The 25,919-nt window shown below is 34.8% G+C and overlaps 1 protein-coding gene across 1 annotated transcript in view; it reads right to left on the reverse strand.

The window, feature by feature from the left end:
• The window catches only part of SLC25A12 (solute carrier family 25 (aspartate/glutamate carrier), member 12), a 48,924-nt gene that overhangs the window by 21,684 nt on the left and 1,321 nt on the right, over positions 1 to 25,919 (reverse strand). Inside the window, exons 2-8 of the mRNA XM_009581257.1 lie at positions 22,027 to 22,169; positions 17,802 to 17,917; positions 8,629 to 8,768; positions 5,714 to 5,860; positions 4,516 to 4,654; positions 3,065 to 3,158; positions 2,348 to 2,432 (exon numbers count right to left, since the gene is read on the reverse strand). Of these exons, the coding sequence (XP_009579552.1) occupies positions 2,348 to 2,432; positions 3,065 to 3,158; positions 4,516 to 4,654; positions 5,714 to 5,860; positions 8,629 to 8,768; positions 17,802 to 17,917; positions 22,027 to 22,136 (831 nt within the window). The 5' untranslated portion in view covers positions 22,137 to 22,169. The remainder of the gene's footprint in view (positions 1 to 2,347; positions 2,433 to 3,064; positions 3,159 to 4,515; positions 4,655 to 5,713; positions 5,861 to 8,628; positions 8,769 to 17,801; positions 17,918 to 22,026; positions 22,170 to 25,919) is intronic.

Raw genomic sequence — 25,919 nt, forward strand, 5'->3', positions numbered from 1 at the left:
TGCTATATTCCATATAGGACAATTTTTCAACCACAGCAGTTGAAATAATTCATTATTTTCCTGTCACTGACACATATCCTAGATTTTGTAGTGGATATAACTGCTTAAAGCAACCTCTTTGCAGTATGCATAAAAACTGAGCTGAGACATAAAAGGCTTTATAAACGCAAGCTTTCATTTTCAGACAGACTCCTGGGATCCCTCATCCACTGGCAAATTCAGGACATTCGTGTGGCAAACAAGGCACAGGTGATTTTGTCACTGTGCTGCCGCTTTATTCAGACGACCCTGCAGCAGTACTATCTGTCACTGGCATCACCAGGATAGAGAATCTGAATTTCACTTTATGGGAGACAGTGTAGCTTGGAACGGCTGACAAAGATATTGCTGCCAGCTGCGTGTCCTTCTGCCCCAACAGCCCAGATGGCTGAGCTACTCAGGAGTCAGGTGCTGAATCACTGCAATTCAGGAGCAGCACATCCCCAGCGTCAGATTGCCATAAATGCTGAGCTGCAAGATGTGGCCATTCAGCAGCTGATTTGTAAGTAGCTCAGCTGTCTGCGTACCAAGCGAGGTGTGGGCAGCTGGGAGCAGAACCCAGCCCATGTCAGGCTATGCCCACTTGGGAATCAGAGCCCTTGGATGTCTTGACAGGCACCCCCTAAACTCTTAATGCAGACTGTAAGAGTGAGAATTCGAGTTGTTTACGCATTATAAGAAAATGGGAACCTTCAGGATGAAAAACTGTATTTATCTACTGAGTACACAAAGATGTGTTTAGTCAGAACTATGGGATATGCTCATACAAGATCTTAAGAATTAGATATCCTACCTCCCTTTGTATATTATAGAGGGAAAAGGGATATGGAGACATCCTTGGAGCAAAATGCGCTGGTTCAGATGAACACTACTGTATTTTCTTGTAAAGCTTACTCAAGAATGTACAGCTCTGTATGGAATTGCAATTTCTCATGAAGTTCTAACAGTAAAAATAAACAAAAGATTGTGCATCAGAAACTTTTAAGACCAGATCCTATTTTTTTTGTTTTGCATAATAAACACCAACGTGCAACCGGCCTATGTATTTTATGATTATGCAACCATGTAATTCATCATGTATGTACGTCTTCCTTTCTGAATCTGCTGTGTAACCGTTTCAAGGATTTTCTTGAGTGCATTATTATCTTTACATTATTAACAATTGAGTTAATTCCCCCTGAACTACTCTCATAAGAGCAGTCACCTACAAAATGCTCCAGAAAAAGGATTTCCCTAGAATATATCTAGAATGGAATGGAATGGAATATTTCTACTAGCAGCACAGCAGATGCCCCATTATGTTGCAAGCTTCGGTATCAGCAGTACTTCAGGTTCAATCTTAGATGAAGGTTAAGGTAAAATTTAATTCACAACTTAACTAGTGTTAGACAGATCTGCTTGCAAAAGAAAGCCTCTCAGATTATATGTTGAACCAAAAATATAGTGAAGATAAGCCCCCAAAATCTAGATTTATTTTTAACACAAACTTGCAAGCTATACTCCTGAAAGTGAGCAGTATGGTACACAGTAATTGTGTCTGAAGTCTAAACATAAGCTAAACACCTGCATAATATTTGGTCCTAAATCTTCAGTTCTTACTTACAGTTGTAAAAAGAGCCATTGAAGTAAGAAACCATTTATATCCAAAATCCTACTGCACAGTCTGGGACTCATGCTGAACTATCATGTATATGTCTAATAAGGACACTATGATAAAAGCAAAGCTAGCAAACATGAATGTAAAGGTCTGCTGAAATATGGGTTTAATATTCTACTGTGATATTTTTCATCTTCTAATTCTATCCTTTTCATCAGTCCCAATAAATTTGAATTCCCCTTCTACGTCTAGGTCAGGTAGCCAACAAGTACAGTAAAATTCAATGATCATTTCAGATAAATGGTTAAGCCAATCATTTCACCCAATTTTTCAAAAAAGAACACATTTATAAGCCTTGTATTTGATACTCATATTTTTTACTATCTACAAATAATTTTATAATTACAGAATTAGAGTACTTAGTGAAGTGAAAGGCCTTTTCAGGAGTGAACAAATGTATTCACAGTAAGGAATCCAAGTATCTACACATGCTCATACCTAAACAGGCCATCCTTCAATATGACAACTAATATCTTGTTTAGACACACACTCAAATAGTCTGCCCCATTTCGATCCTTATAGCAATACACACAGCATGTTTCACTTGTTAGGAATCTGTTTAAAGTGTATTATTCTTATTTTTCATATGAAAGTACATGTAAACATTCACTGAACTTCAACAATTTTATTGTGTATATCACTTCTGCCTACCTGCCTCTGGAGTTCTGCCAAGTTGTAAGGTAATGCACCTTCAGCCAGTGGTGCTATTCTCTCTATATCTGCCAAAGTTAAGCGCCTTTACGCAAGGCAGAGAAAAGCAAATTACTGTTAGATAAAACATTAAACATATTCAATATGGTATTCCTGGCCACACCCCACAGAATACATCCTGAGTTTAAAAAAAACACTTGTCATATTTGAATGCATGTCTAAGAAGTCTGCTACACTCCAATAGAGAATCCTTGGAGTTAGAAGGGCATTCTCTTCTTGTAGCTCACAAGTGGAGATAAAGGTAGCTTGGATTACTCAGAAACAAGTTCTTGATTACGAGTAATAAAGGATATAATACAAAAATAAAACTATTTCTAGGTATTCCTACCTAAGATTTCACATGTGTTAAAGACCCATGCAAAACATCATCAATACTTAAAATTAGTAATACCGGTTTATTGTAGCCTTTTCGAACTACTGTAATATATTTTGCTATTTTATATGTATACCTATAATATGACAATTAATAATTGTGCTTGATGTACACAATTCACTTACAAAACCCATGCATACACCGAAGTCAGTTTACATTGAATAAATTACTGTCATGAAATACAATGGAACACACAACTTTTTAAAATTAAGACAAAAAAAGAGTAGTTTTCACACAGAAAACAGCAAAATAATGATTGTGAAGTAATAAAATTATTATGTTACCCAGTAACACTGTATAAATCTGCAAGTTGGTAGAGAATATCTATTTCCAGTGGTGTAACTTGTCCAAATCGGATTGCAGAGTGGGTAAATTCCTCTGGATTTAAAAGGGAAAAGAAAGAGAAATAAAGCAATTGTGTTATTTGTCAAATTTCCTCTTTAAATGCTCACAAATAACGTTAATATAAAAAAAATGAAATCTATCACCAAGAAGCAAAATCCATAATGCAAAGGGAAAAGATATCTTTAGGAGAACATCTATCTTGAAACAGGCCTTTTCAACAGAGCAAGTCTGACTCCACAACTCTGATTTACGGTAAGAATTCATCAAAGTCAACAAAAATCCTCATATTAGCAAGCTTAATAAAACCACACCCACAAGTTGTGATTCTTGTTTCTGAAGTTCTGCAAAACAGAACAGAACAGAATAATGGGCCATTATTCACAGCTCTGAGGGCATCTGACTCATCTATTGCCATCATGTCCAGATTTCTTTCCCTGCTAGCTCTGAATGACCCCAAGCTTAAGTATTCACCTAGCCAAATTACATGACATGTTCATGACGTAACTGGCAAGCTACAGTAGACAAGTTTGAGCAGTGAAAACACAGTAGCTTTTTTCACAACACAAATCCAAGCAAGATGTATTTATGCATCTGCACCAAAAAACACTGCTAGGCAATTTGTTAGCACTATTTGGAGGATGAGGACAGGCATTTTATGCTTTCCTTTAGGGACAAAGGTATGCAGAGCATATGAACGTAAGCCAAACAAAGAAGAAAAAAAAGGAACGTGGCATGCTTTTTACCACATGTAGGGTTCGCTGGTCCCATCCATACAGGTAATAAAATCGGTGATAAAATCTGTCACAAAATGACTACAAAAGCAATCCACTCATGCCTGTGGCAAGACTGAAATATGGCAACCTTTCATATGCACAGGGATTAGCTATGTCCTAACAGACATAAACTGCACTATAAATATATATAACACCACTCAGGCTAGTAAGCACTAAGAAGTCATAAATTATTACCGTTTTTCTAAAAAAGATTGAATCATGGATAAAGTAACTAGAGCTAAAACAACATGGAGATTACTGGTAATGGATGTTTCAAACTTAACCCATTCTATCACATTCCTTAGGAACTTTCTATCTCTAAGCAACCATGCATCCCTTTCAAGGAGTGGTAAAATCCTCAATAATATACTGACTTGCAGTTATCCATTCAAACTAATATGGCCAACACAGCTCCTGCCAGAATCCCAATTCTTCTCCTTAATGAGCTGAAAATCATTACTAACCTATGAGGATGAAAATCACCCTTTAAACATTTTCACAGTAGCCCTAACCTTGCATGCTATTGCAGCTTCTGACTTGCCTTAACCCATGTGCAACACCAGATTATAAATTGGACAGAACTGAAGAATTAATAAAATGTAGAAAATATACTTTACCTTTTGTGACTTCAACATCTTTTCTTGTACCTGCTATATTACCGTATATCTTCCTAACAAGATCCATGTTATTCAAAAGGGCATTGAATGCATTGAAATAGGAGAAGCTGACCTGATGTGAAACAGTTCCACCAGCTACCTTTAAAAATTAAATGAATGCAACTAAGTGCCTTAAGAACCTTTTACAACATGTTATTACAAATTACAGAAACATCCAAATAAGGGCAAATAAGGAAAGCACTAAAGATATCTTTCTACTCCTGTAACTTTAAGCTATTTTTAACAGAAACATGAGGGAAAAATTATCTGACAGGATACTAATTTTTTTGGTAAAAATTGAATATCGGGAAATAATCATATAAGTAGATTATTATTCAATTTATCTGATACACACACTAAATGTGTCACTGAGTATTTTTCTAACAGTCTCTATTTCTAATAGAGAAATGCATGTAAATGCTACTTCAGATAAATGCACTAACTGACTTCTTGCATCACATACAGCAGTGACCATTTATTTCAAAGTCTTAAGTTAGTAGATACTATAAATTTTACAGAAGACGGTATGCCTTATTAGTTAGGCAAGGCAAGATTTATAGGTAAAATAGTAAGATAAAAGTTATTACTTTATATTTTACATAATTTTCATTCTTATATACTTTTTATACTATATACTTCTAGTTTATAACTTTTATGTCACTACTTTACCTACAGATCTTACCAGACTATCACAGCTGTAACCATTCTACCTCTAGAATCTACATACTGATTTTCCAAATTCTGATCTGAAAAAGAAAAGAATGTAAGAGTATATAAAAGGACAAAACCGTAAGTAGTCTCCACCTTTTGAGATCTGTCATATATTCAAATATAAAAATTAGATGGTTTTGTCCTAAATGAACATTTTTTCTGTGGCACGTACAGTTTTGCCCTGCTTTAGTGGAAAGTATAGTAGACTAGCTCAAACTGTTTCCAATGGCACTTTAAGCACGTAAATCAGACTGCCAAATGTCTCCACTGCTGCAGCCAAGGAGTGCTGCCATGTTTCACTCTGCCCACTCTATTATGAAGGTGATAATCTCTAGCACCAAGGCAGTGATAAACAGGTAGGAGAAGACAAAGTGGGAGAGAAGCAGTAATATCTTAAAACATTACAACTATTAAACGCTGAATTCAAGGCACTTCTCTTTACACTTACTGAAACTAAATTTTCTTCCACAAACGGAGTTAGCATATGTGAGCGAAGGGTAACCATGATGTCATTGAAGTCCAGCCCAGTTATCATACCACTTTTATTTTTGTCCTTCAGTGCAAAAGCTTGTCTTGCATGTTCTGACTGCAGCTCCTAGAATGAATATTCAGAAATAGCAGATTAGAAGTAAATTCTGTAACTCACTGTTCACAAAACTCTCACTAATTTCATATTCTTACAGCACGCCTCAATACGTCTGTGCATGTAGACCACAGCCCAACTGCAGTTTAAACTTAAAGGCCAGCTCAACTAAAACAAGAAGTATGCGTACTGATTCTATACACAGATTCATTCCTCTGTCAAAGAAAAGCCTCAATTCAACTGCAAGGAAATATGCACTTTCACTAAATGATTTGAGAAATAAATTTCACATACCCATGTCCTGTCTGCTATCTATTCCTTTATTAAATACTTAACTGCTAGAGAAACTTCTGATATTGATCTTAAAGACTCAAAGTGAGCTGATCTTTTACACATCCAAGATGATACATGACTGGGCTATTATAAACTAACTCATTGAAAAGTATTTGAAAATAAACAGGAGGACAGTGAAAATTATATAACATAGATTTAGATTGCCCCCAACAGCTACCTCCCATAATGTCAGAAATGGTCACTCATTTCAGGCAATTTAAACTCCTATACAAGCTGTAAAAACTTTCATGTAAAGCACACTGTGGTAACCTAACCTCAAGATAATAATGATGGTTTTAAATTCTATGTCCATAAAAAGTTGCTTCCTTCTATTCAAGCAAACAGTATAACACATTCAGCTGTCATTCAACCTCTAGAAGCAGCTAAAATAATAACCATGTTCTGACAGACAATAAGAAGAGGGCAAACTATCTAGCTTATATCACCTTTACAGTAATTTCTCAAATCTTATAACCTCAAGATCAAGGTTTTCTAGATCAGGGTGCAACAAGCCTGCTCTGATCCAAGTCCCAAACCCCACAAGATGCTGTTAGACCAAATAAGAAAACCAACCTAATCTAAAAGGAGGGACAACAATATCCAACTTGTGTACATATTGAAATTACCGCAACCCGTACTACCCTTCCCTACTAAGGGGTTTTATTATATGATGACAGTAAGAGGTTACTGTATCTTACATGACAGTATCTTGGAACAATAAACATAAAAACAGAACAGGTATTTATCACTTTGGTCTGGGTTCCCAACAAAAAGATTCTTCTCACTAGCAATCTGCTTTTTTTCTGCACCTGTGTCCCAAATTTGTGCCTGGGATCACTTAAAACATGTAGTGTCAAATACAGGACACAGTTTATTCCATGAAAGTAACATCAAGTTATACTGCAGCCTTGAAAGGCCGTGCCAAACTTCAGTATCTCAATTTACAATATAGACTTCAGATCCTATCTAGTTAGATATGTTTTTCTAGAATCTATTCTAGATCTAGATACAGCTCAGCACAGGAAAGACATGGACCTGTTGGAGCGGGTCCAGAGGAGGGCCACAAAAATGATCAGGAGGGTGGAACGCCTCTCCTATGAAGAAAGGCTGAGGGAGTTGGGGTTGTTCAGCCTGGAGAAGAGAAGGCTTCGGGGAGACCTTATTGCAGCCTTTCAGTACTTAAAGGGGGCTTATAAGAAAGATGGGGACAGACTTTTTAGCAGGGCCTGTTGCGACAGGACAAGGGGGAATAGTTTTAAACTAAAAGAGGGTAGATTCAGATTAGATATAAGGAAGAAATTTTCTACGAGGGCGGTGAAACACTGGAACAGGTTGCCCAGAGAGGTGGTGGATGCCCCATCCCTGGAAACATTCAAGGTCAGGTTCGACGGGGCTCTGAGCAACCTGATCTAGCTGAAGATGTCCCTGCCCGTGGCAGGGGGGTTGTACGAGATGACCCTTAAAAGGTCCCTTCCAACCCAAACTATTCTATGATTCTATCTGTTTTTATCCTGGACAATAATTACGGATTCTATGAAAGCATATCTATTACTCCCTACTTTTAGGACAGTATGTCCAAAACTATTTTGTACCAAAGGCCAGCTCTGGAAGCGCATAATCTATTTTTCTTCAGGTCTACTAGGCAGAAAACTTTAAGCAATATCACTGCATGTTAACTTATGGAATTCAGTGCAATTACCTACAATTCTGCAAACTCCTTTCTCATGAATTATAATTTACACGTCTCCTACTTTCCTCTTCCTCCATCTTTATAACTGATGTCTTCCTTTACTTCCTCCTAGTATAATGTTCAATTCATATGTTTTTACTGTAACTTTTTGGCTTAGCATGAAGTCCAGTTCTAGGAGCGAGATCCTTTAAAGCCTGATCCCTAGAGGGTTCTTCAGCAACATCTCAGGAAAGCAGATTTGCCTCCTGCAAAGTTGCCTGCATTTAAGACCAGACTCCCAATATATGTGATGTAGCATACATGCCACTGAGAGTAAAAAAGGGTAAGTATTAGGATAACATTTATAAAACTGAAAGAAATGTTAAAGAAGCTAAAACTTTATATGGGTGATTATATGCTTAACAACAACTGGTTATATTAAGGATGCAATCTTTGTCTGGTAGAGGTTAGTTTTGCTATTAAATTCCTATGACAGAAAATGTAGACCCTCAATCCAGTTTAACAACAATCAGTAAAATGGTTAATTTCATAAACAATATATTTAGTCCCATTCTTTTACAGAATGATATTCAAGTTAAAGCACAATGAGCACACACTATTTCCAGAACTGGTATGGAGAAATAACAGTTCATCGTAATTGTCAGGATTAGTATCAGATAATTATTATCACCACCAGAATAAGCTCAAAATTTATAACGGTATTATTAGAAGTGTAAATGAATTTCAGTTCTACTTTGGAAGAAGGTTAATAACTGACCTGAAGAAACTGAGTGAACTCTGAATAGTTAAGATGCTTCTTCTTGTTATGTCCGAAATGCAGTCGAATGAACTCACAGTCCCAGTTGAAGGGGATTTGAAGATGAATAATAGTTTGTTCAAATATTTCTTTGACATTTGCTTTGGGGAAGGGAAAAACAACAAGTGAGCTTTGGGGTACAGTAAATCTAGAAAAATTCCGGGTAGGATACAAACAAGTGGTGCTTTAAGCAGCTGTTTAACAAGTGGTTTAGTTTGTTAAGAATAATTGCTAACCGAACCTTTACAGACCTGTACAAGAACATATTTGCGACACAACGTGATACTTTTTGTATTACTGCATAAAACCTTGGAGTGAGTGTTTTATTTAGTTTTAATTAAGAAGCAATTTCCCTCATACATGACAAATAAGAGCTATTTTGCACTCTGATATAAAAATCAATAGTGGTTCTCCGTCTCTGCTAGGAGTCAAATTAAGCCCTTTATCAAGAGCACAAATACCTGCATTACAATCTCACGCAATATTTGTCATACTAAGTATGGTTTGATTGAAACTTGATTATTACAATCACACTGTCTGAATATGTCTATTGAAGATAGGTATAAGAAATGCCATCTAAAACATATCATTAACTCAGCAGAAAGCACCTTATTAAAAGCTTTTGATAAAGCCTTAGCACAAAAATCAAATCCTATAAAACATAATCGGTAGTCTCAGTTATTAAAATGTTTTAAGATAAGTGAAGATAGAGATGTCCTCTTTTAAATGAAGTAAAGAAAAAACCTGTCATTTCAGAATATGGAATTCTCTGTATACTGTACAACTGAATGTTGAATGTATTATCTGAATTCAGTCAAAAACCTCATCTGAAAAAAAAGCATGCATTATTCATACACAGCATTGCCACGCTGCAAAACAAGCCTGCTTTTTGTGCAGATTATCCAACCACATAAGCAGTATAACTGGACATCTATCCATACCACGTGAACACTTTTCAAAATCTGCCTCAAAGAACCTGAATTGATTTGTTTTTATCAACTAACCTAGAATCTCCTAACAACCAAAATAAAATGTGGCATATAGCGTAAATTTAAAAGAAAGTACAAAATATATTAGCTGAAAACACACCTCTTCTTTTATATGTTTAGAGTAAACAGTTCCGCTAAAAGACAAAATGCAATGAGAAGAACTTTAGTATCATTTCATAACTCCATCAAGAGCTATTTACTTTGAGTAAATGTGTTACTTTCTCTATGCTAAAGGACTACTTGATTCATTCATTCTTTCAATTCTATAGCCATTCTACTAGTTCTAGATCAAATCTAGGCAAATCATTATATGGTTTTATCTTTTCAGTGAGGAAAGGAAGGGCAGTGTTCAGAACAAATCTGTCTCCGAATGGGACATAAAAACTAGGATTCCTTGGCTAGATCACCTGCTTCACAGTTAGTTTGAGATTATATATTCAAAGGGCAGATTATGGCCAGTAAGTGATTTAACTGTAATTTAGCCCTTACTTAAAGGTCAAACACAGACTATAGTCAAAAAATTGCAATTTAAACCATAGTTTCCACTGCAAGGTAGGCTAAAGGAGTTGTTCGGGTAAACAATAAACTTAAAAAACTACCCTGACTACTTGTAACTGTCCACTCATATCTATTCACCGGTATCAATATGCAAGGTGAGGGTTAAGAAAATGAGAGATAAAGCACCCAATACATAGTGCTGAACTATTTTATTTTGCCGTATTTCCATTGAAAGTTTTGTCTGTAGTAGATTTATTCATCATTGCTAGAGCTGAAGGAACCAGGAGAGGTAAATTTAAATTCCCCACCTATGACTGATTCCCTGCAGCTTCTAACCAAACTACGTAGAGTCTTCATGTACTACAAACACAAACACATCAGTGCAGATCACTATTGAGCTTGCAAAATGGCACTGAACTGTGAACAGAACAGAAGACAGGCCTTCTTAACTGAATCTGTTGGCTTGGCTACTAATGTACAAACAGGGTGCCAACTAGTGACTACTTACACATCTGTGAAACTGACTTCTAATACACACTGAATTCTCCTAATGAAAACTTAGGAAAGAACATGCTGAAGCAGCCAGAAAATTTAAATTTTATTTCAATTGTTTCCAATGGTTGCTTCTTTTAACCTTAGAGAAAGGTTAAAAAAAGTCTCACTTTTTTCTTGTAAGAAATTATTCATACATGCTCATATAGACAAATCTTCCAATTGTTTTTAATGAAACTTAAGCCCCTGGTCTTTTCATAATTCTCATTCAAACATTTAATTATATACTACTTAAAAAAACAAGAATCAGTTTCCTACGCTATTGATTTTTCTTTCTTAAAAACGTTTACAACTAGTTGTCAACACATCACAAGTCCAGATTCTTCAGCACATAAAAATAATACTGGTAAATGAATTAAATTTATATTCAATACTCGAGTGTATTGGTACTTGAAGAGTCCCAGTAGTGGCTAACTAGCTTTAAAAAATTGTATACAAATTAGCCTGTTGCTTCTTTGAAAATTGAGGTGCCTTACCCATTTTTCTTCCACAGGCAATCACTTGCAATCAGTAACGTATACTGCATGTATTACAGTAGTCTGGGTTTAAGGATATGCTGTTGTATCTAATGCTTAATTAATTCCACATTGGCTTTGTTTATGAAACATTTGGGGTACAGGACCAAATCCATGTACCTGTTGTGAATAACTGACACAGTTAAAACCATTGAAACTCTAAATACAATTTTCCAAAGCCATTTGGGATTCTCAAACACCTCTAGACAAGCACTAAAATTTACTACTTCTACCCAAGAGTAGTGATGCTTTCTTCACAATATATCAAGAATACCTTTTTAATCCAATTTTGTTGGCTATTCTCTTATATTAAAGGAAATAGCCATCACCACAACTAACAACTCGTGCAATGAGAAGCAGCAAACGGACAATCACATTTCAGAAATTATACATAATGTGATCATCACCTACATTTTCACCACTTTGAATTATGATCAAATGTCTTTATTTTTGATTTATTTTTTTCACAGCAGAAGCAAAGCACTGACAACAAAGAAAACAGGTAACATTAAGGTACAGATGCTGGGGGGTTTTGCCCTTTTTTTTTTATCTCCCTCAGTTAAAACCCAGTAATGGTTCTAAATTAAGATAAACTACAAGTACTTCAAATTTCCAACAGAGCTATTCTGCAGGGGGCAAACAGCAAATTATTTTTAAACCCCTTCATTTTAGTATGACACTTTACAGAATGCATTCATTGTCCCTGTCAATACATGTTGCTCATTTACTAATGTCTTCTCCTACTCTTGGCTCACCTTTCCGCAGTGGAATTCTTTCCTACTGAGCTGATAACTTTCTTTCCAGGCTTATAGCAATGCATTTTCTTCTCAGATAGTCATACAAGTCAGCAGCCTGATGACATACTCAACTTACCATCAGCCCCACGAACAATAAACCTACTACTCTAGTGCACTAGTACATTACCTCCAAGGCGACACACATTCTCTCAAGATTGCTTCAGAATTTCCCCACCCAATCATTTTAAACAAATTATAGATGCCTGGAGCAGCTATCTGCAGGCAGCATACACAGACTGGCTCAACCTCCATCAAACACCATTACCTGTCGGGCTCAGAAAAATGATATAAGAAAAACAAAGTTTTTAGGCAATACTGAATTTCATAGAAGGAGGAAGAAAGGAAGAATACTTTAAGTCATAAACACTATGATGTCTCGTTGATGGCCTATGGTGGGGATGAGCTCAGTACCCCAAGTAAGCCTTGAGGTAGTACCTATTATTTATTTTGACTTATCAGCTCCCAAAGAAGCAGAGTGGAAACCTCACACAATTCCAGTGCCACCAACCTGTTAACAGAGTTTGCCATTCCCTCTCACCAGTGATGGAACATCAGTCATGCTTGTTAGAGACACAAAAATATAAATGCGATAGTTTTAAGTTCTAGCAGAAGTATGCTAAATGTTTGTTGTTTAACAGGGTTTTTTTCTTTTTAAATCTGTCTACTCAGTCATCTACAGTCCCATTCGTACATATTTCAGCCTTAATGTACATAATGCATTTTAACATATTCTACGTTGCTATTTTTCACTATGTCTAACAGCAAATTTTACGTATTTTCACTTTCAAGCATAAAATAAAAAACCACAGTTAAAGGCAAAAAGACTTTTTTTGTAGCACTTTTTGCAACAGAAGTATATTAAGAGTGATCCAAATGTAGGTAATACGATAATCACTTTGACGTGAGAGCAAAATGACAAGTGGCAGGAAAAGTGACAAGCCTAAACTAGAAGAAGTTACATTGTATTTCTACTCTTATTTTAAAAGGATTAGTAATTCTATTCAAGATTAAGATTAGCAACAGCCATAACAACAAATTGTCAATATATATAATTTTAATGTGGAGTTCTCCTTTTCCATTCCCTCTTGCTGAACTGTAGTTTTGAACTTAGTACTATATTATTATTATAAAAAATAAGGAGGGGCTCCCATCCTGCACTGCCTACAAGTGTTTAAAACTGTGGTTTAAACCTGACAGAATCATGTAACAGGAAAGAAACAAACAAAAACCAAAAAAAAAAAAGAGGACAAAATAAAGTCATAACATAGAGTGATGTTTCCTACATTATCTGCATGTGTTAAGCAAAAGACATCTTGAAAACAGGCAACTAACATAAGGCTACCAGGAAGCCAAGAAAAATAGCAGTTCTCGTTTACAGCACACTTGATAAAAACATGTTTTTCTTATATCCTCAAATCTGTAGCCATGTGATTGTGAGATTTTTTCCGTTCACATTTTAAAAGGTTTCCAGTCTTTATGGTTGCAAATAATATTTTATAAAGTAGAACTCTTAAGATTAAATCCAAATCCTAGCATTTTCAGTCCAATTGCTCTTTTGGAAATGGTGGAGGAGCGAGTACTAGGAGTGATCTTTGTTTCCTGAAAAACAAAACTCAAAAGCAAAGAACTATATCAACATACATTCAACCCCTTTCTCTTGTTCTTCTCACTCACCTTCTTCCAGTGTTCTCAAACTCTATGTCCTGATTAAGGGAAATCTGAACTTTCTCTCTCAGATTAAAATTTGTTTAAGAAATTAGATGGACAAAATTCCAGTATCACTGTATACCCAACTTCTGAAACTATTACACTGATGTTTATTATTTCAATTATCAATATCATGGTAATTTTCACACAGTTGCATTACTGGATATCCAATCCCATTACTCTTTAAAGAAGAGTGCCTTTAAAGAAGAGGCCATTATACTCTGCAAAATATTTTTAATTAAATTTTGAGCTGCAGGATGTTTTTAAAAGCCTTATGTTCAGTTCCATAAATATTTTCCAATTACCTCCAAAATAATGTAAAAATTCTGAATATAGAAGAATCACAAACATGAAGGCAGTAAAATTGTTTCAACATCTCATTATTTTAGATCTATCTATCTATCCATACCAGCATGGGTATTTAATTAAAAAAGTTTCTCTGAAATTCTCCAGTTTATCAGAGAATGGCTTTCTTTATGGTGACTCTACAAGGAAGAACAGCTGGAAAAAGCCTTGAAATTCTACATTCCAATTAAAAGTGATACAGTCCAGATCACTGTATGGTTTGCCGAAGGGATAAATTACAAAGAATCCTTTTAGTTCCAGTTAGACAACCTATTTTTGAGAAAACTTTCAGTGATAGTCACAGACTTCACTTTTTAACCACACTAAGGATTATCTGCTTCATCATCAAAACAAACCAAATAGCTTGAGCAGATTTAATATTCAGGTTTGCTTTAACCTGAATTCAGGTCAAAAGACCTGCACAGAATAGCAATAAAAAGAAGCTTCCTTAGTACAACAGCATTAATTTTATGGAGTGTTTTTAAATATTTCACTCATTTTAAGTAGCTTAGTCAGTTACATCCCATGATCAAAAAAGCGAAGTGGTTATCAGTCTTCCCTGGCTACAGATAGCAACCCATAACATGAAAGACAACGCATGAAAAAAAACCACCACTTTTCTTTACCAGCTTTAGCTGTTACCTTTTAAATATTTTATCGTTAAAGCAATATTGTAAGGGCTCATCAGCAACATATTTACCATAAAATATTCACCTAGGAATCACTTAGGAAGACGTACAAGCATTTGATCAGGAAAAGAAATGCTTTTTTTCTATTTCTCCATGATTAAAAAGTCATTTGAACTACACTCACTTGTATCAATGGGTTATTAAAATAGTCAGTTTTATTGCTTTTTATTCACCAAGCTGACAGCAAGTCCAGCGCAGCTGAAACCTGTAAAGAGTACTGAGTATGCTCTACAGTTTGCTCATACACAGTAGGTCCAATTTCATGTTCTTGCAATGGACCTACTATACAAATATCGCAACATACTATCTGCACATTTATGGCAGTCATTCATACAGCATTTCTGGATGTCCAAAACTCCTGGAAACATGTCCCAAAGCAGTAAGAAAGTAGATGACATTAGAGTGACAGAAGGCTTCCTGTTTCAACAATCCCAATTAACGTATGATATTGCACAGACAAAGACAAAGACATTGGCTAGCATAGCATAGCCATCAAGTATTTCTACGAAATAGTTTCTAAAGAATCATAAACTCTTTGTCCTCTTCCATTTCTCAACTTATAATACAGAGGTTCTTCTGTAATACAATTTAATTAATAGTTCCCTCATTGGAGAGTTGGAAGCTAAACTTTTGAAGAGACAAGTGGCAGACTGAGGCTAAAGAGGACTGCAACAAGCTAAAGTGCTCAAGCACGGGCTGAGTCCATGTCAGTAAATAAAACCTAAAAAGGAGATGTGAACCCAACTGGAGCAACTTGCTTTCAAATACAGAGCCAGCTCTAAAAATCAACAAGTACACTTAACTTTCTGCAGATAACTGAAAATTTGAGTAGATCGGGATATTTTTTGAAAATGCCATACAGTCATACCCAAGTATTTTGAGACATTATCTCACGTCCAGCAAAGCCAGTGTTGGGTTCAAGTTACTGGGCTAACAGACCCAAGTTGATTCGGTGGTCCACTCTCCAGCACCTCCACCCCTTGTTCCAGATGCACAGTGCAGAAAAACCTCTGTAAATCCATGTCACTTCTGGCAAGACTTACTGTCTTAAGTTAGCTTTGGAATCAACGCAATCACATCCACATAGCATTGCATCTGAGCTAGAAAATCTTGACTCATGTTTGCTCCCATAACCAAGATGGTTTATCTGCAGACTGGATACATTACACACTCATAAAAGAGAGCTGACTTGCCCGATAGCAATTCTCACACCGGTCAGCTAAACTTACTCCATTTCAGTATATTTCTAATAATTTATTACAGCTTTTCTCTTTAAGACCTAATTTCATATATTCTCCTGTTTTTACATGAAACTAAACTCTGTGCCTTTCTGTTTATGTGGTGTGAAAATGAAAGAGTGCAGGACTCATTTATAAAACAGCCTATACAGGCCACAACACTGACTTGGAAATTGACTGCAGAGTTACCAAATTCTGAACATGTCATATATCATCATTCACATTTTTCCCACATGCATTAATTTGTATGATATACCTATGAAGTAAATATAAGTAGCCCATGTTACAAACAACAACAACAAAAAAAAGCAAAAAAGCAGCAGTAAATGTGGGAACTGTAACACAAAAATAGGTACCACTGATATGTTACAACATACCATTAAATAGAGTAATAATTGCAATATAATTAATTTTGTAAAAACAAGAAACCAATAGTAAATTTTAAATTCCCTAAAGAGTTTCCTATTCAAGATTTATCAGCCTTATAAAAAAAAATTCATTGAGAAAGATACGGAAAAATTGTGCCATTTTCTGGTTTACAGTTTCTCTTGTTTGCGTTGTTCTTTTAGCCTTTAATATAATTGATGCACTCATAAAAATAACAATCTTCAGTCTGATTGAGGAATCTGTATACAACCTGAAATTACTTTTTGTTCTTTTACGGAACCAGCTATTTCAAGTGTGTTCATGAGAGCTACAAAGTGCGTATGTCCGTTCTGTGAGATTTTTAAATATACCATCTTTAACATGGTCACACTGATCGTAGTAGTTTGTCTACTTCCTAATGACTGCATTTACTGACTTCACCTTTACTTAGGTTCTAAAAGATCTTCTTTTCAAGATGTTGTGTATCCAAATTGTTTAGTATTCGACCCTTAAGTTAACGATGTTATTTAACAGACATAAGTCAAGAAGTTTGTTTCCATAAAAAGACCCTTGCTTTTTTTTTTTTCAACAAGTTGCAACAATTTTCATAAGAATGAAATAGTACAAACAGCAAGTGGTTACAAATCCAAGCATAGTTTGTATTTTCTTTATTGAGAGCTTTATTCTTTTGGATAGAATAACATTTAATTCTCATTCCATTTTATTAAAATTCTTAGCATTGATTTATCTAATTTTCATAAACATATGAAGTTTTAAAAATAAAACCTAGTCCTCCTTAAACTGCAATGTCAATAACAGTTATTTAGCAACATTATAAAGCAGTATAGTTAGCCTAAATTGTCCAACTACTAATTTATGTGATTAGGGAAAAAAAAAAGTAACGAAACTTAAAGGCCGTATTTTCTTCCTAATTTTTCAAATATACGATCTAGTTGGAAGTTACACTCATAACAATAAAGGAGGATTTGCCCCTCAAGAAAAGGAACACTAAACTAGGAATTCAAAAGATTAGACCTCCTTCATCTCTGTATTGAGCTATTACTGTATCTAATGACAATTCTTCAAAGATATGTGGAGATCCAGAACATACTTTTAAAATCCCTCATCACTGAAGAAGTTCAAAGTCCGTGACATAGAATTTTACTTAGGATGACACTGAACAAAACAGCATTATATTAACTACTTCAGGAACATGAAAAATCTTGATTCAAGAAGACAGAGCATACATTTCATTTCTGTCTATTTCTTAAGCTTGTATCACTTGAAAGAAAAAAAATGTTTTACTCATGCAAACTGTTAGGAAATCAGTGCAGTACTGCACAATATGCATTTCTATGCACCAATGGTGATGAACCATTATTACGATTTATACTATCACAACCACTTTCTTAAACTGTTTTTCTTTAGATATTCTTACCAAATGTTACCTCTCCATTGCCACTCTTGTCAAATAACTGAAAAGCAACAATGAATATTGCATCTGGAGTACACAAAACAGATTCAAATGCCAAAAATTCTTGATAGGAAATCAATCTACAAAGGAAAACACAGAAGTTATAAAGATGTCAAAAAATTATTCACAATACCAATGATATTTTGTGTTTGATGCTCTAGAAAACTGTATGATCCAATTATTAAAATAAAATTCTAATATAAAAAAGTTAAGACTCTACACTAGAAACTGAAAAAGTATGTTACATTTAAGTAGTTACCTTCATGCAACTCAGTTTCTTCCTCTATAAAAGGACTGAATTCTTCATATCCATCAACAACAAAATATAATCAATTCTCAGTGAATACCTACAATTTATTACCTTGTAATTATAAACGTAAGCAGACAGCACTTAAAAATTAAGACATAAAAAACGCACAGAAATTCTACCACCATGAAATTTACAGGGCTGTCATTACATTAATTTATATATGTATTCCTACTGAGAAAGAAAAGATCGTTTAATGCAAGTATAGGAATATACTATACAATATATGTATTTTCTTAAAACAACATATAACATTCATAAAAAAATGTAGTGATTTTGAAAGGAATTATAATAGGGCAAATACAGAATTGTGATATTAATTTGTCACACTTTAGCCACAAAAATCAAAGATGTGAGAACGGTTCTTCAGATGCAAAGTCAATTTCATCCAAAGGATGATCTTGATAAATAAGGGGTTAGTATCAGAGAAACAGAATAACCTTTAAAATAATTGTAAATACTATCATTTCAAAATATACCTCACGTACAAGTGTAAACCTGACATACAAATTAATTCCTAACCAGAAAGCTTTATAACTGACAGAATCAAGTGACGATCTCTGTAGAATGCATTCGTAGAAGCCTGAACCTGAAAGAAGCCGTCTTCAGAGGTCTCACTTTAACAGTGCCTACAGCAAAAGGAGATAGACACATTCAATTTCCTTTCCATATATTCAATCTGCAATGCCTAAGAGCAGGGATATCCCCTGTGATCCTCCATTATCCATCAGCGCGGAGATAACAGGAGCTGGATTAAACAGAATGATGGAGCGTCCCACCCAATCGCTATTCAAGTATCATTCAGTGAGCCCGCTACATTACAGAGTCCGTAACGATATCAAATCGCTCACCTTTCATTTTATTTGTAACATTTTTAAAAATTCCTTTTTTCTTATTTCTTCTGTACCGTTACTCTTCAAAGGCACACAAAGCAAGCCATGTGTTTATAATTCTTCTCTATCTTTCCTTTTTTCCTACCACAACTCTCTCCTCTTTTTTTCCTCACACAACATAGCTTTTAGACGTTATGCACAGCTCTGTTGTGACTCTCCATTATGTGAAACATCAACTCTTTCTTCAGGACTTAGCTTAAGAAGAACGCATTTCCAAATTTTAAGAACGATATGCTGATAAGCAGAGTAGCCCGAAACAAGCAATTGAAATGAAGAATTTTGAATGACTACTGTGAAATTTTGAAGGTTTGAAGGGAGAAGAAAATCTTTGATTTTAAAACTGCAACACCTACCAATGTTAATTGACTTATGTAATTAGGAAGCTGGCTTTGGCACACACATATAAGTACATTATTCAGAGAGGATATGTATCCTAATTTCAAAAGTAGTGCCTGCAGTCTGATAACAAAGGAATGCTTACCTACAGCATCAGTGAAATCCCATTGTATTAAACAGATAGCAGACAAGGTAGTTTAGGCCAAATTCTAATTTAGAACTCATCACATTAATTTCTCAGAATGTGCATTTGTAACAACGAGGAAGAAACACTTTGAAAGTGAAAAGTCATCAGTTTTAAGGACTACCTTACAGAATTCCACTAAAGCAAATCAGTCTTATACTGTAGCAATGGGAGAAGGCAATAGTACTCTGGAACAGTTAAGTAAGTATCAAATTACCATCAGGAAAAAGTAAAAATACATTTTTTTAAACATATGCCTACAGACAGCCAGTTCCAAAATGTGCTTTCTTTCTAAAGTGCCAAACTTAAAACTAAATGAAATAAAAAATTATCAACAAAGAAAAGTTACCAAAAATACTTTGCATATTTATTTGAAGGGCAAGCAAGGCTAAGAGAATATGATAGCAGATATAGGAAAGAAATCTCGTAACAGAACCCAAAGCTTCTCAATGACTTGCTCTGTGACTTTGGGCTGTCACTTAATTTACATATGTCTGTATGGAATAGGACTACTGATACTTCCTCGGACTTCATAAAGTAACTTTAAGTCCTAGGAAAGATGTAATATATTCTGGAATTCAATTGAAGATTACAATAATTATTCATGCCACAGATTAAACTCTCTGTGCAGATGATATAGTTATTAGAGTCTGGATTTTGATATATTACAGCTCACTACAAAAGGAAGAATGTGAATGTAACAATAAATAAATAATCCAATGATGATGATGGGGGTATAACAAATTCTTCACAGGAAATACAGATTAGAGATAAATATAAATTAAAACATTTAAGAAAATAAGTTTCAGACAAGTATCAACAGGCATTCAGACAGACAAACATTTTGTATTGCAGACCATATGGTAATAATTCCCATTCCCACTGTTCCCATACAGAAGTAGATAAAGCACACTTACCCGTATTTGATTACCTCACTTCAAACATCACCCAGATTTAAAAAAAAAACAAACAAAAAACCCATCCCAAAACCTTATATTCACAGACAAAGCAACAAAAAAAGTGATGCCTCAACATAAAGTTCTGTTGTAGCAATAAAACAAATTATTGACTTCTTAATGTAAGAAAGATCCTTTTATAAAACATTTTCTGAAGAAATGCATACCATAAAAGATAACCAACAGTTTTCAGAGAAACAAGATACTCAACATGTTGGTTTACTAGTCATCAATTAGACTATTATTTCAACAGATAAATACAAAGTAGCATTTTCAGTCCATAACAATGCAACAAACTGCAACCATGTATTGCAAACAGAGACAGGCTATTTGGATTTATCAAATATAAGTATATATCAAATGTATGTATATATCAAATGTATTACCAAAATGCTGCAGCTTTATAAAATAAAAAAATCATGTCACATTACATCAACCAGGAGATCCTACTTTGTCATTTAGTGTAAAATGTATATAGCATATACAATTTTATTTGTAAAGCACAGATACTGTGCAAGCTGCTTGGGACACTACGCAAACTACTAAAATATTCTAAAGCAGAACACAGGAAAATAAAAACATTTAAGTGATGTCAAAGGTCAGACTTAGACTCACAAATCCAAGGAAGTTAAGGGGCTTTCAAATTTAAAATAAGTTACACCTATATATTTACAAATGTATTGTATACGATTTTAACAGCAACTTTCTCTCTTCTCTACAAAATACCCACTCCCTTCTGCATTCTTGACCTCTTCTCTGATCCATCTTAACCTTTTCACTTCACTTTAACAATGTTCATGCTTCCTACCACAATTCAAGGCCAAAGCTAGAAGCCTACATAAAACAAGAGAAAAGGCTCATTTGAAGATGAGTGGGTTAGAGGGTACTATCTCACTGGAGTGGACATTTTGTAAATTAGTTTCAGAGAACTGTCTAAAAGCAAGTAATATCATCTGTAAGCAGAGTTGGAAAAGCTTTATGTGGTGTGACCTTATCTTGATTAGGCAAACACGTTCTTCCTTCACAGAGTCATTAGTGTCTCTCTTTCCTAATACCCAGCACTTTAAAAAACTCCTCGATGGCTTGATTTGAATTGCACACGACAGAAATAAGAAAGCTTTTCCGTATTTCCATGTTTAATTACAGGTACTAAAGACTCTACGTAATATCTAATCATGGACGTGAATATACAGAAAACAACTTTTCCAATGCAATCATACTACATTAAACTTATTTGCAGTTCAACTTCCTCTGTATTTGTAGTAATTGTTAAAAGTCCATTAAAACGAATCTTAATTTAAAAAATGCATTGAACTCTTCACTGGTAAACACCATATTTTTTCCCAATTCCCACAAATTTATAGTCTATTGTACTTGAGAAAAACTTACCATCTAAATAAACTTGAAGTGTAATAAAATCAATAATGTATTTTAGAAGATGAAATTATCAAACTCATTCACTCACGCATTTACCAATGCATTACAAGCTTCTAATGGAAAGCAAAATTCTCACCCATCCTTTGTTTGATCTGCCACTCCAGCCAACAGCTGCACTGTTTTAGGATTGTAACGCAGATCTGTATAAAGTCCTAGGTATTTTTGCACAAAATCTTCTGGGGTCATGTAATGCTCACCATCTTTCTCGACACTGGCATACTAGAGCGAAAATAAAAAAAAAACACCACACAAACAAAAGTGAATCCATTTAGATGCTAACTATCAGTGATTACCAAACTAGTATCTTTACTGAGTATCACTTAAAATGGTGCACAACTGCCTGCACGTAACTGCTCCGAAATTAAAGGGCTTGATTAAACTAATAGCGTTACTGTACTAGTTGCATACCACAACAATCAGATTATCCCTGTAGAATAGATATGTTCGCATAATGACCAATATCTTCTAATAAAAAGACAATTACATATTTCCAGAAACTGTCAGGTAATTGCAGAAATGTATAAAAATTACAGCCATGCTGTAGCTTTCCATTTGCAGCTACCATATGAAAACACAGCACATAAATTTTCTTACAATTTCTAGTACCAGGTATCTTCTGAATAATTGTTCCTGATCATTCTTATAGTTAGCTTGAAAAATACATACTATTTCTTTTCTTTTTTTGTGAGAGATAACTTTTCAGATTCATTTTTATCCTGAAACTAATGGTTTTGGCATTTTTCCTTTAAGTAAAAATTGACACACGGACAAAAAGGATTTGGGTCAGTTGAAATATTTACTTTGATTTTGAGTTTTTATTTTATTAACAATAAATTTTCAAAAAAAATCACAGGCAAATTTTAGAATTATATGATTTAAATATTAATAAAACTAACTAAAAGTAAAATAACCACGTACATCTTTATTACTTGTACATCAAGACAACTGCCACGTGTCTGTATCAGTATTCTTACTGATTACTTTTCTGTTTCAAATCATTAATTACTGGTTCTTATCCATAGGCAAACTTTAAATTAAAAGTGAACTTTTTAGCATAAAGTAAATTCCATGCCCTCAGCTGTCCAGTTATGCTGGGTAATACCAATCTTGAACTAAGAACATGAGGAGCCAGGAGTAGAAAGCATCACAACTGATGAATAAAAGGGAAATGTATTATGGAAGTTCATTCCCTTCAGATCTTGTTTCAAGATGGCAGTATAGTTGCAGGAAAAAATGTCTTGTAGTTTATTTATGATATGATAGTAATCTTAGAAATAAAACCTAAGTTTTCAGATTGCAAAGTTAAACTATGTTTGCATCTGGAACACAGGAAAGTAGCTCACAAAAGATTTCTAGTTCCCTAAACTACTGTGACCCAATCCAGTTTGATGATTGAGCTTGTTTCTCAGTGTTTTTGCTCACAAAACCTGTAAGCAAGCCTATTTAATAGTTTAAAATCCATCTCCTGTTCACTTTCTACTGTACAGTCTACTTGTACACACAATGATTTAGATGCAGACCTTCAAACATATACATAGAACTGTGTTCATTCTGAGAAAGTGAAGTTACAAAACTACACAGCTGTTTCATTAGAATTTTGATTTGCAATAAAAGTAGTGATTTTTAATTCATTTGTAAAAATGTAATTCGCCTTTCTACATAAGCTTTCTCTGCAGAAAAAGAAATGGCAATGCCCCCCAAGACCTATAATGCAACATCTATGCTAGTGAATTCAAACTTCAACTAATGGCCTTACCTGTAATGTGTAACTTTTCCACTATATGCTGCTGTATCTTGATTCATTTGACACAGCTTTATGTGAAAGAGTAACAACATGGAACCTTACTCTGCCAGGGACCCACAGGAATTACAATATTAACAATAAGACCTACACACAATACCTGTTAGGGTGTAACGCTCCATTACGATAAAGGGATCATCCACATGTCTCACGCTTGTTTCAGCTGTATGCTAAACCCAACCAATTCAGTCAGGACAGTCTTTCAGCGTAAAGGAGCTTGCATTAGCATCAATGCCTGCTTAAGCATCTCCCGTATCTCTTCCACCATACCAGCCCTTCACATCATCTCATCACCTCTCCTTCTTCCACCCTATAGCTGTGATGACAGCCGTTTGCAAGACTGCGCTGTAAACCAGATTACTGAACTAATCCAGAATTAAAATAGATGATTTCCAGAAAAATAGGAACACAAAGCAGTGGACAGGAATCCTTTAATTCAGCACTGCTGCCAACATGACAAAATAATGAAACTGTGGCTTCACTGAATCAACTCAGAAAGATTCTCTTCTCAGTCGTATACACAAGTGACTAAAAAATGCATTATGAAACACAATTCTGCTGCAAGACATGCAATCCAAAGAAAGTTTTATGTATGAAGGACCGTCAAACATGCAGAGTATTGAGCGTATCTTCAAGAATAATGGAATTCAACTGTATACGACAGTGGAGCGCGTATCAAAGACAGTCAAAATCTAGACGTCATCATCTTTTTTTTTTTCAGACACCAATTTATCTGAGTTTATTACAAATAGTGAATTGTTTTACAATAAAAACACCATGTGGGAATTTTTGTTAAAAAATTTTTGAGACAAAAATAATTAACTGACAGATACATTTTGCTCCATATGAGAAGGTCAAGGTATTTTGAAAGAGCCTGGCAGCGAGCCAATAAATTAAGACCTGACAAAGTAGCTAGGCATGTATTTACATTTGTCCTCAAGTTACCTTTTCACCATACAACTTAAGTCAAGAATCTTTTAGCACAAAATAGGCAATTGTAAATTATATCTTAATTTACTTATAAAACATAACACATCAATTAAATCTGTATTTTCCTCAGTCTTGAATTGTATTACTTTATAACACAAAATTCTTACTATACATTTATAGACTGTCTCAGATAAGCACTTGATGAATTTCCATGAGACTTTCTTTTAAACGTCATCACATAACCCTACTCTATTTGTACAATATAGTGCTAGGTATCGCCACACTTTCAGAAACAATGCTTTCTTTGAAAAATTGGTTAGTTTTCAATTTAAAGAGGTCTTCTATCCCAATTATTTTATCTGGGCAGAGGAGGAATAAGTTCCAAAACAAAAGAGACTTACGGATACTCTTAACTTTTTTTTTTTTAATTAAGCTAAGCTGTGAGCAAAAGATTCAGGACATTTTTAAGTGCAGGGGAAAAAAGTTTCCTGTATTAAAATTGGAAATTTGTTTTTGTTTCTTTCTCCACCTTGCTGGAACAGGGTCCACTTGCATTCATCAGGCAGAGAATAATTCAACTATATTCCCCGAGGGCTGACTGTGTCTTTCCTAAGAAAAAAGAATGAAGTCTCACTAAGAAGTCTGATAACTGTTGTTCTACATAACTCTTTTATCCTTCAGTGAATTTCTGTTTTGTTCTTCATGGTTGTTACTGAAGTCAGTGGTTAGCAAACACCTGAGAGGTAACTTATTTGATGGTGTACAAACATGAAATTTCAATGCCTGCATTTCATAGTTACAGGATTACATAGAAATAATAGCACATCTTTTTAATACAAGTCAAACTTAAGATTTTTAACATTTAAAATAATAAAAAGGAATATATAGCAAGCTTCAGAAATTCTAAGAGAAAGGTATATATCAAGCATCCATTAAGATACAACTTAAACTGGATGTACAGAGGACACGTATCACATTAGAGGATAAGCATGAACTGAAGGAAATTTAAGTACACTCTCTATGAATAAGGTGGATGACGAAGAGGCCTAGAGTTCACATCTTCCCTTGCTCCCGTTTCCAAGGGAAGCCAAATTTAGGAAGGAATGCATGCCCTTTAGCTGAAGCGCACAGAACTGGCCAGCACCCTCAGCAAAGAGCACAACGTATCTGACCGTTGATGTGTGCAACACTAGCAGTATTTCATAACGAGACTGTCTACAACTTAGTCTTGGAAAGAG

The sequence above is a fragment of the Fulmarus glacialis genome, unplaced genomic scaffold, assembly GCF_000690835.1.
Source record: "Fulmarus glacialis isolate BGI_N327 unplaced genomic scaffold, ASM69083v1 scaffold32147, whole genome shotgun sequence".
NCBI lineage: Eukaryota > Metazoa > Chordata > Aves > Procellariiformes > Procellariidae > Fulmarus > Fulmarus glacialis.